This window comes from Microtus pennsylvanicus, chromosome 4 (assembly GCF_037038515.1).
Source record: "Microtus pennsylvanicus isolate mMicPen1 chromosome 4, mMicPen1.hap1, whole genome shotgun sequence".
In the NCBI taxonomy this organism is placed as follows: domain Eukaryota; kingdom Metazoa; phylum Chordata; class Mammalia; order Rodentia; family Cricetidae; genus Microtus; species Microtus pennsylvanicus.
The window spans coordinates 65,766,794-65,780,263 of NC_134582.1; the positions used below are offsets into that span (position 1 = coordinate 65,766,794).

Consider the following 13,470-nt stretch of genomic DNA (forward strand, 5'->3'; position numbering starts at 1 on the left):
TAGTGAGGAGGGAAAGCACAGGTCTTGAGAACAGACAAGAGAAGATAATGGTGGCTAGATATAGCCAAAATGCTTATGTGTTTTAAAATTATCATAATAAAACCCATTATTACATATAACTATTCTATGCTAATAAAAACATTTTTGAAAAATAAAAAGTTGAACAGATGACTCAAAAGTTAAGAATTCTTGCCACTTTTCCAGAGGATCCCAGTTCTCAGCAACAACTGGGAATCTAACAATCACCTGTAACTCCAGCTCCAGGATATGTGAAGTCTTCTTCTGACCTCTGAAGGTAACACACACACACACACACACACACACACACACACACACCATATACTCAAATACACACATACACATAAATAAAAAGAAAATAAACCTTTGCAAAAATAGAAAGGGTTACATCAATTGCTCAGTGGTTAGAAGCATTTTCTGTTCTTGTAGACATCCCAGGTTTGATTGTCAGCACCCACACGGCAACTCAACCATCCATAACTCCAGTTACAGGGGATCTAACACCTTCTGACCTCTTGATATACAAGACACACACACATTGTGCAGCTACATGCAGACAAAACACTCATAAAATAAAAATAAATAAATCCAGGGGGGAGAATGGCAATTTAAATGGTTTTTGTTCTAAAACAGAAATTACTACCTGGTGTCTACTCTCAAAGGTCATATGACAATCAAATGCAAACAATGCACATTATGTCATCTGCTATAGTTTGGACAGTTCTTCAGAGTCTCTCAGAGTTTCTGTGTTACAGGACTGGTCCCCAGCCTGGCACCATGGAAAGGTACTAGCAGAAACTTTTAAGAGATAGGGCCCAATGTGAGACCTCATCTTAAGGCCACTGCAGCATGCCACTTAACAGGGCTGTAGGACTCTGGTCTCTTAATCCTTCACTTTTATTTCCAGGCCATGTGATGAACAGTTTGATTCTATCACATGCTGTTGTCATGAGGTGTTGTCACATGGCTAACACCATAGACAATCACAAATCAGAGACTAAAAGTATATGAGCCAAAATATGCCTTTCTCTTACAAGGTTTATCACTTCAACATTATGACAACTGAAAGCTGACTGACATCATCTGTTACACAGCAGATGGTAAGTAAAGTCACCAATTTTCCTCCTTCTCCCCACAGTACATGAACAGGGCCAAAGCATTAATGGACAAAGGAAAACACCACTGCTATGAATGGCACCTACAACTCAGAATATTAGAAATAAAGGGGCTTTGGAGGTAGCGACTCTACTGCCTCTGTAAGTAGTAGGTGAGGGCACCCAGACAACATCCATGGTGATTTTACAAACAGAACTTTACATTCCAGACAAATATGCCTGATCCTAGCTATGGCTCTAGATGGACTAAATATTTCATTTTATTTAAATATAAGACTAGATACCGTGCTAATCTTTCAACTTTTCTTACCCTAGAACCAAGTCTCTAACTGACACTTTCTCGGTTTCTTTGGTACTTCCTATAATTTGTAGCCACCTAATCAATTTGGACATTTACTCAGGAACAGTTCCCATTGTTTAAATATCCTTATGAAATTGGGGTGTTCCCACCTTCTTCCCACTCATTCTTTACAAAGCAGAACAAGTCTTCCCTGTGAACTATCTTTCATCTCTCCTGGATCATTACCCTAACAGTCTCAAAAGACAACTCCTCATTCTATTACTTCAAACTTTTAATTCACTAAAGTCTTTAATGACTTTATAATTTTAATTTAATTCCTCTTTAGCTTCTGAAATCTAAATGAATTTTATTTTACTCTGCCAAAATAAGATTTTGTTATTAAAGATACAATTCTTCATGGAAATTTTATTTACTTCAATAACTCAGAAGAGGAAAGTCAACATTATAAATTATTGAAATTATAATCACACTTAATTTGGCACTAGTAAATTAGCTAAATTATAACCACATTAAATTTGGCTATAATAAACCATGTTTGCTTTATTATTTTAACATGGATCACCAAGATCTCATTCTCTCTCTCTTTCTCTCTTTCTCTCTCTCTCTCTCCCTGCCCCCCTTGAGTCAGGACCCTTGGCTTACAACTCTAGCCCTTAGAAGGTAGAGGCAGAATTATCAGAAACTCGAGGTACTCCTCAGTTACATGTTAAGTAGGAGCTAGCCTGGAAGACCTAAAACCCTGTCTCGAAAAAACTAAGGAGAATAGGGAGAAGACTGAGAATTTAAAGCACTTAAGAGAGCAGGTGCTGGTGCCACAGGCCTTTAATCCCAGCACTGGGGAGGCAGAGAGAGGTGAATCACTGTTAGTTTAAGGCAGCCTGGTCTACAGAGCAAGGTCCAGGACAGGCTATAGAAAAACCCTGCCTCCAAAAACACAAACAAACAAAAAAAAGCACTTAAGAATCTGAGTTTGAATCCCCAGCACCCATGAAACCCAGCACTTGGAAGAAAGAGACAAGGCATTCCTGAAGCAAACTGGCTAATAGAACTAGCCAAATCCATGAGCTGTGTTTTATGAGAGACTCTGTCTCAATATATAAGGTAGACAATAATTTAGGGAGATGCTCAACCTCAACCTCTGGTTTCAATACACACACACACACACACAAACTAAAAACAAAAATCTTTGAATATACTCCAATACAAACATTATACAATATCAAGTCATCAAGTTACATTCATGAGAAAGAGGTTATTCTGTGGGGTCGGGGAGAACCAGTGGAATAGCTCAGTGGGTGAAATATGTTTGCCACCAAACCTGGCAAGCAAGAGTTTTATACTATGAAACTCCATGGGGAAGAAGAAAACCTACTCTTTCAAATTGTCCTCTGACCTTCATACATATGATATAAGCGCCCCCACCGTAACTAAAAGCAAGTGAATTTTTAAAGCTACTGTTTTTCTAAACTGCTCAAATCAATACTATGAATGTTGTCTTGTGCTTTCAAAATGTACTAAAGTCCCTCTCATCATTAAGTATCTCTCGACAGACTTAATTAAAGTAATTTAACCCAAACAATTTTTCCAGAGAAATACATCCCTACCTTTAGAAAAGGTACAAGGTGTGGCTGGGGTGCAGATTTGAGTTCAATATATAGTTTCCTAGTAAATTCTTCTGCTTCAATTTCTGCATCCTAAAAAAATGGAAAAAAGATATGTTTCAATCTACAAATGCTTTTTTATTTAATTTACTATTTATTTTACATTCTGACCACAGCCTCCCCAATCTACAAATATTTTAAAAAACTAAGAGCAATGGTGAATGCCTGTGAGGAAAGCTATTCAGGATGTTGACAAGAGAATCACTTTAGCCTAGGAACTGAAGGCCAGTATAACAGCAGTGAGCCAGTCTCTTAAAAACTAAATGAACTTTAAAAATACAAAGAAGCAACGTACTTGATTCACGATTATAGTTTTTTATAAGTGGTAAATTCCACGTTTACAAGGACTTGTTATATCATGTTACCAGAGAAGTAAATGAATAAGAAATAGATATACCCAATCAGAGAAAACAGTGAAGACAGACAGTATTCTTTTCATGAAGAGATGATTCCAAAATGCAAAGAATCACAATTCTGGAAATAACTCTTTCTCTAAACTTGATAGCTTCCTAAAATTTAAAGCCCTGGTGGTATTGGCATACACCCTTAATCCCAGTACTTGGAAGGCAGAGGCAGACAGATCTCTATGAGTTCAAGGCCAGCCTGGTCTTCAAACCGACTTCCAAGTCAGCCAGGAATGTAACACAGAGAAACCCTGTCCCAAAAAAACAAAAACAAAACAAAGAATGCTAATGTGACGGAGAGGTGGCTTGTGGTTAAGAGCTTTCTGTGTAAAAAGACCTGCTTTTGGATTCCAATATCAACACAACAATCAGAAATAATCTCCAGTGCACTTGTAACCCAATGTTATCTGGGCAGTGAAAGGATTTCTAGGGCATCCTAACTGCCAGTCTTGCAAAAAAACCAAAAACTTCAGGTTCAATGAGAGACCCTGACTCAAATAAAAAAGAGGATGATAAACAAGGATACCTGATACCTGCCTCTGGCCTCTGTGTACAGCAAGCATACACTTATATGCACCAGTCAGACACACACGATATAAGAAGATAAGTAGTTAGGTAGACATTTATAGCTATATACAGATGTATATATGTTAAGGTTATATGAAATTAAAAATCAATTACCTTAATACATAACTATATGGAAACTTTTAAAAGAACTGCATAATTTTAAAAATCAGCATTTTGTTTTAAACAATGCATGCTATATAAAAATTATACATCAGTAAAGATATTAATTCACAGTATAATAATGAACTAGTAGACTACACAATATCCACACGGATCTACAGAAGGCTACTAAAATAATGCTTAATATTCCAACTACTTTTCTGCAAGAAAATAGTAATTTCCTAACTTTGACAACAAATTCTCTAACAACTCACAAAATAAGGGAAGAATATCCAGATGTGATGGAGGAGGGTCATATGTCTATTGGTTAATAAAGAAACTGCCTTGGACCTTTTGATAGGACAGCAGCTTAGATAGGCAGAGTAGACAGAACAGAATGCTGGGAGAAAGAAGCCATGATTCTCCCACTCCAGACAGACGCAGGTTAAGATCTTTCCTGGTAAGCCAGCTCATGGTGCTACACAGAATATTAGAAATGGGTTAGATCAATATATAAGAGCTAGCCAATAAGAGGTTATAACTAATGGGCCAGGCAGTGTTTAAAAGAATACAGTTTCTGTGTAATTATTTCGGGGCATAAGCTAGCCAGGCGGCCAGGAGCTGGGGCGGCAGGGAAGCGCCCGTTGCTTCATACAACACAGATGCTTTCTATTAAGTGCAGCATTAATTTACAATATGCAAATCAATGTCATTTTCCACTCAGTTTTATTATTTTGGAAACTGTAGTTTTTCTTTAAATATTACATATTCTAATGTACAATGGCTTTGTTATTCTTAGTTGAATAAATAGTTTTAATTCCAAGGGCCAAACAAAAATACCTTGAGGGGTTATTTATTTTTAAGAATATTAATGTAGCCTATACCAAAATTTTGAGAACTGCAGTCTGTTGGTCTGAGATAAATAAATCTATAACTAGAAATGGTATTTGATGAATTTATAACTTGCTATCTTTCACAAAATATACATACAAAAGATTGGTATAAAAATCACATATATTCAAAATTCAGTTCATCTTAGATATATGGTAAAATTAAATAAAGATTTACTCTTTTGTACATAGACTGTCTAGCTGTAGTAATTACAAAGCTTTAATGAAGTAAAAAGTTTTAGCAAGTATATTTAAAACAAATCTCATTAAAAAACATTCTCATTTCCCATTTGAAACATGTTCTACGAAATCCCATAATGCTTGCAAAAATTATATAATCCTAGCTTACCAAGAGTTGTTCCACCAGCTTCTTCACATTCTGCCCCATTTCTGGAGACTGAGATCCACTACAAGCGAGTTTTATTAGCATTGAAAGGAAGTTTTTACATTTTTTCACGTTTTCTAGCACTGCCTATAATAGAAAAATAATCACAAATGAGAGCACACAGAAAATAGAACATAGAAAAAAAAAAACTATATACAGATACAACTGAAAGCTTACCGGAGAAAGACTAATCTGAGCAGCTACTGGGGTCTCTGCTTTGAGACTGGAGTCATTTGAGGGGGTAGATAATACTCCCCCACTTGATGGCTTCAGGATAGTTACAGTATTCACTGGCTTCACAGGAGGTACAGTCACAGACTGAAATTAAGTCAACATAAAGTTAAATGAGTATTGCTATGATCCCTTAGTGGGAACTTCACTTTCCCCTGAAAGGACTACAAATGAATCTGACATCTCTGCTTTCAGACGGTGGTCCATCAGAACGCTGGACTAGAGCAGGGCCACCTCCCTCTCAGCACCACTCTACTCCTCACTGTCGTCTACTACAGTGCTAGTCACCAGCAAGTCACTGTGCTCCTAATCTTGACACCCGCCTGCAAGAACAAAAACAGAAACTCCCTCGGGTGGCCTGTGAAAAACAATGCCACGCAAAAGTCTTTAAGATGTTAATAAAAATATATTATAAATGGATCTGGGAAGATGACTGAATGCAAACGTCAGCGCCCACACAGAAGCCAGACATGGTGGTGCACTCCAGAACTCCAAGTGTTTGTGTGGTGGAGAAGGGTAAATCTCAGGGAGGAGTATCCTCACTGGACAGCCACTATAGGCCAAATGACAAGTTCCAGGTTCAGTGAGAAACACTGTTTAAAATAAGGTAGAGAGCAGTTGAGGAAAACTTTATTCAACACCATACATACACAGGTGATGATCACACAAGACAACACATATACACATTTGCACTTCTTGAAAAATATATTTGTAATAGCAAATCTTCATACTTTTATGTACTTTCCTGCTTCTTCTTAAGTATAAAACAGAGTTATTAACTAATTTTCATATGCTCACCTATGCTGATCTCATGTGGACCATCAAAATAAGAATAATAGCATTACAAGAGAGGGATGTCTTATTTCCACATTGAAAGGAATTTTATTAATTTCTACAGTTATCGGATGAGGTGGTGTGACTCTAGCACCACCTACAGGACAGAGAGTTTAACAAAAAATTATAAACTAAGAACAAAATTAGAAAACCAGAGACACAGCAACAAATGTACTAAAAATTACACAACAAAAAAAGCATAGTAGAAGGAACAACATGCACAGAGAATACTAAGCATTTGCAGCATAACGTAACTGAGATTCTTGCATTCTTCTCAAGAAAAGTCAAGATAGAGGTAAATGGACACCCTAGTTCCTTTCAGTTAAACTGGTACATACAGACAGAATGTTCTAGTAAAATGGGAAGTAAATTTAAAATACTGATTAATGATGACTAAAACCAGTGATGAAATTCTGGGTAAAATTAAGGTGTTGGAGAGACGGATCAGTGATTAAGACCACTTGTGGGTGTTCTTCCAGAGAACCTGAGTTCAAGGTGGATCAGAACTGTCTCTAATTCTATTCTAGTTACATAGAGATCCAACCCTCTCTTCTGCCCTCCACAACATGAATACACACAGGTCATATACATATATGGAGGTAAAGTATTCATGCACCTAAAATAACTTTTTTAAAGGATGATTTTTCCAAAAAGTCCAATTTCATTAAACAGAAAGCTTAAATACAGTATTCCAAGTGAATTCCTTCCCCAGTTTGAACTCTTCCACATTTTCCAGAGACAAATCCTGTGACATGGCTTCTGAATCCTTCTGAAGACTCTCAACCTTTTATGTTTGTAACAATAAGGAAGACTCTTCAGGGATAAGAGTGGTTCACAACATATCTAAAATCCCATCACTTGGTGAAAATAGAGAACCGGTAGTTTAATGTCAACCTCAGTTACACACTAAGTTAAGTTAAACCTGGACTACAAAATTACTAATTAGGCATATAATCTATAAGGCTGCATTTAGAAAAGTGTGGCTTGTAATTTTAACTAGTGTAGCCTTCAAGGCCTGGTGGGAGTGGTTCTTCAGAGCAGTAGTGTCTGCTGTGTATGAAACAAACAGTATCCAGTGAACTGTCAGCTCACGCAATGGTGTCATCCGTGAACAGGGGAAGGATTCATAGAATCTTACTTCCTTGTCAATATTTTCTTTTTCCACCAATTTCTGGTTTGATTCTTAAATGACTTCTAAAGGCCCATACTCTAAAGCTTGTGGCCCAGCCCCATGATACTATTGAGTGGTGACAGAACATGAGAAAATGGAACCTAGTGCCCAGTTATTAGAGATGCGCCCTTGAAGGGGCTATTGGCAATCACTTCTTCCTGTCCTTGACTTCCTGTAATAAAGTGAACTACCCTGTTGTGGGACAATCTTTTTGTACACTTGTAAAGATGTCTCTGCCTAAGGCACCTTCCGACTGGTTTTTAAAAAGCTAGGCAAGAAAGAATAGGTAGGACTTCAGGGAGAGAAAGCACTCTGGGAAGAAGAGAGGTGGATTTTGCCAGCAGACTTGGAGCAAGTCGGATGTGCACACTGAGTAAAGGTAAAGAGCCATGTGGAGATGAAAAAAGTCACATGGCAGAATGTATATTTAAAATTATGGGTTAAGTTGTAAGAGCTAGTTGGAAACAAGCCTAAGCTAAGGTCAAGCTTTCATAATTAATAAGTCTCCATGTCATTATTTGGGAATCTGGTACAAAGAAAGAGTCACTACACTATGCCCTGCATCATACATACTCACGATCTGTACTGTGCCACTACAGGACCTATAGGTGACAGATAAAATCTACAAAACTGTGAGACAAAATAGAACTTTTCCAGTTGATTTACCTCAATTATTTGTTGCAATGATGAAAAATTACATACTCCAACACAAAGCTGTCTTTCATAATTCTTGCTGTACCTTACCAAATATGTATTAATGTCTACTCTGATCTTTAAAGGGCATGGGGAGATACTTTACCCTGGTTTTTCCACTTCGGTATTGAATAGACTTTCTTAAACTCAATCATAACTCTGTCTTAGAATTAAATATTCTAGAACAGTCAATGGTATTTCCAATATTAGCAAGACTGAATTGCACTAATTAAATACATTTTGGAGACAGCAGAGAAAATGGCTGGATTATATATGAAATGGATCTGTGTGAAAATCACTTATGAATGTTTACTAGATTGTGCTAGTTATTGTGCTATATTTCAAGAAGGTCATTTTCTGTACCTGTCTGAAAGAGCAATTACATTAGGCTTGTTCATATTCAATTAGAAATACTAAATCTAGCAGGGCAGTGGTGACACATGCCTTTAATTCCAGCACTCAGGATACAGAGGAAGGCAGATTTCTATGAGTTTGAGGACAGCCAAGTCTATCAAGCAAGTTCCAAGACAGGCAAAGCAATTATACAAAAAAAAAAATCTTGAAAAACCAAAATGAAAAAATAAAATACTAATTCTAAATTGGATCATTTAGACATTTATGTTCTTATATGGCCTAATTATATCTTCATTAAACAAACACTGAACAAAAGACCTCAAAATAGGTTCTGTTTCATAAACAACAATAAGACATGTTTCCCAAGTCATTTTAAACAAATACTGACACCTATTAAAAAAATACACTTTCTAGAGAGAATATACAGTTGGGCCTAATTAATAAGTACTCTAGTTCAAGAATAGTTTCCAAAGTTAAGACATTGAGGCTAAAATAGACATTCTTCCACATAGAAATCAGGTCAGTTTCTTAGCCTCTCTAACTTATTATCACATATATAGATGGATATAATACTCCAATTAACAAGGGTAAAATGAAGTGATTAACGGATGGCAAGATATGTAATACCTAGAAAATGTAAAGAACACTAAGTGATCAAAAATGGCTAGCCAATAATTTTTAAAGCACTATTTTAAATCAGACTTGTGCTTATGACGCCAATTAGTAGAAAATAAGGTATATAAAAAGAATGATTAAATAAATTTTACAACACCAACAGAAGGACTCATCATCAGTACAGTAGTCTATCTAGGTAAGCACCAAGACGATGCATCTCCTTCACGACAGAAGGAACATAACACTGTTCCCCAGACCATGGGACCCACTAGTGGCTCACATACAGCATTACTCAGAAGCTACAAGCATAGCAAGCACAGATAAACTGGGTCGATACACTTATTAAGGATGGGATTCTATCTTCCAAGACTCAGGATAATCCGTAAGTCAAAACATTCTATATGGTTCTTTGCCCTCGTGGTAGGACAAATACATGGATCAAAGAACTTAGGAGCAGATGTATGAATAGACCCTTACTCAGTCCTAATAACCACTGGGAGACTCTGTACTTTCCATTTCTGCTCACGGGGGACATATTTTCCTTAGGAGACCAGACACTACAGCTGCCACCTGGTACTTCCAGTGCCTATGTATTTCAGGGACCAGATGGAAAGTTGAGTCTGAACCTTGAGAGGGATAATTAACTCCCATCATCTGAAAAGATGTAGAGTTGTTATCACATAATAGAGGATCCTATGGTTTAAATGTCCCTTTCAAAACTCATGTTAAAATATAATTGTCATTATACTGGTTTCAAGAAACAAAACCTTTAAGAAGTGATCAAGGCATGAGTATTTTTAAATTGTAAATGGATTAAGGCTGTTATTACAGGAGTGGAGATTCATTCCTAGGAGAAACTCCTAAAAAGGTAAGTTCAGCTCCCATCACTCCCCTCCTCTATGTTACTTCTCCTCTTCCTAAGACTCCATGCTTTCTTGATAGAGGATATCTCTGCCACAGGATAAAGCTCTCCCCAGATACTGACACTGTGATCTTTGACTTCCCATCTCCAGAATCATGAGTCAAACAACTTTCTATTCCTTATAAATTACTCAATCTGTGCTATTCTGTTACAAGTGAAGAAAAACAAAATTTCCAAGATAGGGCAGAAACATATCCGTATAGAGATCCACAGAGATTCCTAAGAGGAAAATCTGATTCTACTAATAGGCAATCCCAAGACCAGCACAGTAGTAGGCCAAGAATGAGGGTGATATAAAATGAACGGAGAACTGGTATGATTTAGTGTAGGCTGTAGGAATAAGGCTACAAAACCTATTCTTTTAACCTCTGTATTTCCAAAGGAAAGAAGTTCTCTAGCATCCCAGGACAGTTGTCTGTAACATGTACAAGAAGTATATAGACAAGTGAAATAAGATATAAATGTCAATGAACCATTGCAAGGAGAGATTTGTACTGTCTTGGCTGCTAGAATTCTATTGGATGACTTTCAGTTATGAGTTCCAGTAATGTGGTCTCTGCTGCAAAGAAGAGACCTTGTGTAATTTCCCCAGGAAAGTCCAGTAAAGCCCAGCAGTGATCCAATGCCGACAAGGTACATGTGCTCTAATGATCTCAATTAGGTTGGCTGGAACTTTATCAATCATGAACTTAGACTAAACTTACTTCCCTCTATTCACAAATAGGATTTCTAAAAAATAACTTATCCATCATATTCTATTTTAGCATCTCCTTCTGGAATCTGTAATATGTGGTTGTTAGATGTATTTATATTACTTGAATGCATTTATGAAATGGATGTCTAATAAAATGCCACTTTTTCTTATTGCTACATCTCCAATGGTTCAGCCTGATAAACAGCATCATATATTATATGCCTTCAACGTCACATAGTTAGACACTTAAATATCTCACACACACACCACTTACTTGTCCTGAGGAAGCACTGGAGGCAGTGGATGCCACAGGAGTTCCTATCTGTGTCAAATTATTAACAGGAGCCACTGCTACTTTCTTCATTAATTGTGAGCTAGAATTCTTGGGAAAAAAGGACAAGATAGCAAAGTTATTGATACTAGTCATTTTGGTTTTATTTTTTATTTTGTTTTATCGAGAAAGGGTCTCACTATGTAGCCTTGGCTAGCCTAGATCTCAATACACCAACCAGGCTGGCCTGGAACTCACAGAGCTCTACCTGTCTCTGCCTCAAGGCATATGCTACCACACCCAGTCAATATAAATTATTTTAAATCAATCAGTATTGGGAAGAAAATGAAAAGACTTTAGCAAAAATATTTGCTATATACTGTATTTTATGAACATTCTATACTATGACTTAACCGGTCATTTGGCCAGCTCACATTTCTTAAAGAAGGCAACTGATTCACAAAATAACTTTTTCTTTTATGTTAACTTTCCAATTTAGATCTAATTTTCCAACTAAAATTTTAAACTTGGGCCAAGAATACTGTTCAGGGTATAAAAAGCTCTTGTTATAATCTGCATATGATTCCCAGAACCCATGATAAAGACAAATCTAAGTCCTAAAGGTTGTCCTCTGAGCTCCACACAAGCACTGTAGCATGTATGCACCCACACTCATACACACATACAGTAACAAAATAAAATAAAATCTTAAACTTGATTTGTTATACAAATAAAATTTAATATTTAATTATAAACAAAAATCAGTTAACCCATAGTTAAAATAAATTAGAAAGAAAATGCACTATTGGCAGAGAAAATAACTAATTGAGGAATTAGTATCAAGACTGCAAGTAGGACCAGCAAGATGGCATAAAGGTAAAGGAGCTTGCTGCCAGTCTGATGACCTGAGTTCCATCCTGGTAGAAGAGGAGTGACTTCTGGCCTCTGACCTGTACAAGTACAGCCACAGCATGCTTATCTCACACACACACACACACACACACACACACACACACAAATAAATGTAATAATAAAGCTTTTAAAAGAAGGAAAAGAGGGAGAAGGATAGGCAGGAAAGCAGTCAACCTTTGCATAGGATATCTACCTCAATTATTCTCTACCTTTATTTTTGAGGGAGTATCTTACTAAACTGAGAGCTCTTGAATTAGGCTCTACTGGCCAGACAGCAAGTCCTGGAATCCTCTTGACTTTTCTGCTATGATCACAGGTGCATACGATATAGCACCTGGCATTTGTTTGTTTAGTGAGTGTTAGATATCAAACTCAAATCCTCACGCTTGGGCTACAGGTACTTTACCAAACAAACTATCTCCCTAACACCATAAATAAACATGTTGTGGTTTGAATGAAAATGGCACCCCTAACACCCATAGAGAGTGGCACTATTATGGCCTTGTTGAAGGAGATGTGGCATGGCTGGAGGAGGTATATCACTTGGGGCAGGCTTTGAGGTCTCAAGATGCTCAAACCTGGCCAGTGTGTCTCTCTCTCCTTGCTGCCTGCAGATCCAGATATAGAACTCTCAGTTCCTTCTCCAGCAACATGTCTGCCTGCCCGCTGCCATATCCTGCCATGATGATAATGGTCTAAACCTTTGATATGTAAGTCAGCCCCAATTAAATGTTTTTCTTTACAGGAGTTGTCATGGTCATGGTGTTTCTTCACACAATAGAAACCTTAACTAAGACAGACAGACGTTCATAAGAATATTTTTAAATTCACTGACACAAAGTAATTTCAGATACAAAAAAAAGATCAACATCTTTATTTTAAAAAAGTCACTTCAAACAAGACAAAACTAATGAAATACTAAAGCAGACTCATATTACTTGGAAGTAATTTCTTTTTTATATTTATTTATTTATTTATTTATTATGTATACAATATTCCATCTGTGTGTATGCCTGCAGGCCAGAAGAGGGCACCAGACCCCATTACAGATGGTTGTGAGCCACCACGTGGTTGCTGGGAATTGAACTCAGGACCTTTGGAAGAGCCATCTCTCCAGCCCAGTAATTTCTATAATATATGGATGAAATGAATATTTTAAATAGGAGTCTTACTAAACACAAATTAAAAGTGAAACAGAGATAGGTAGATGGCTCAATCAGTAAAGTGCCTTTTTCATAAGCATGAAGATCTGAAATCAGACCTCAGCACTATACAAAAAGTAAACACACACAAAACAACACCACCAAAACCAACAGGTAGGGGGATTGCTGGG

General features: G+C 37.0%; 1 protein-coding gene across 1 annotated transcript in view; it reads right to left on the bottom strand.

Annotated features, from left to right (window-relative positions):
* Taf4b (TATA-box binding protein associated factor 4b) overlaps window positions 1-13,470 on the bottom strand; it is a 124,116-nt gene that overhangs the window by 93,295 nt on the left and 17,351 nt on the right. Inside the window, exons 3-6 of the mRNA XM_075969263.1 lie at window positions 11,229-11,336; window positions 5,618-5,758; window positions 5,405-5,527; window positions 3,039-3,128 (exon numbers count right to left, since the gene is read on the bottom strand). Of these exons, the coding sequence (XP_075825378.1) occupies window positions 3,039-3,128; window positions 5,405-5,527; window positions 5,618-5,758; window positions 11,229-11,336 (462 nt within the window). The remainder of the gene's footprint in view (window positions 1-3,038; window positions 3,129-5,404; window positions 5,528-5,617; window positions 5,759-11,228; window positions 11,337-13,470) is intronic.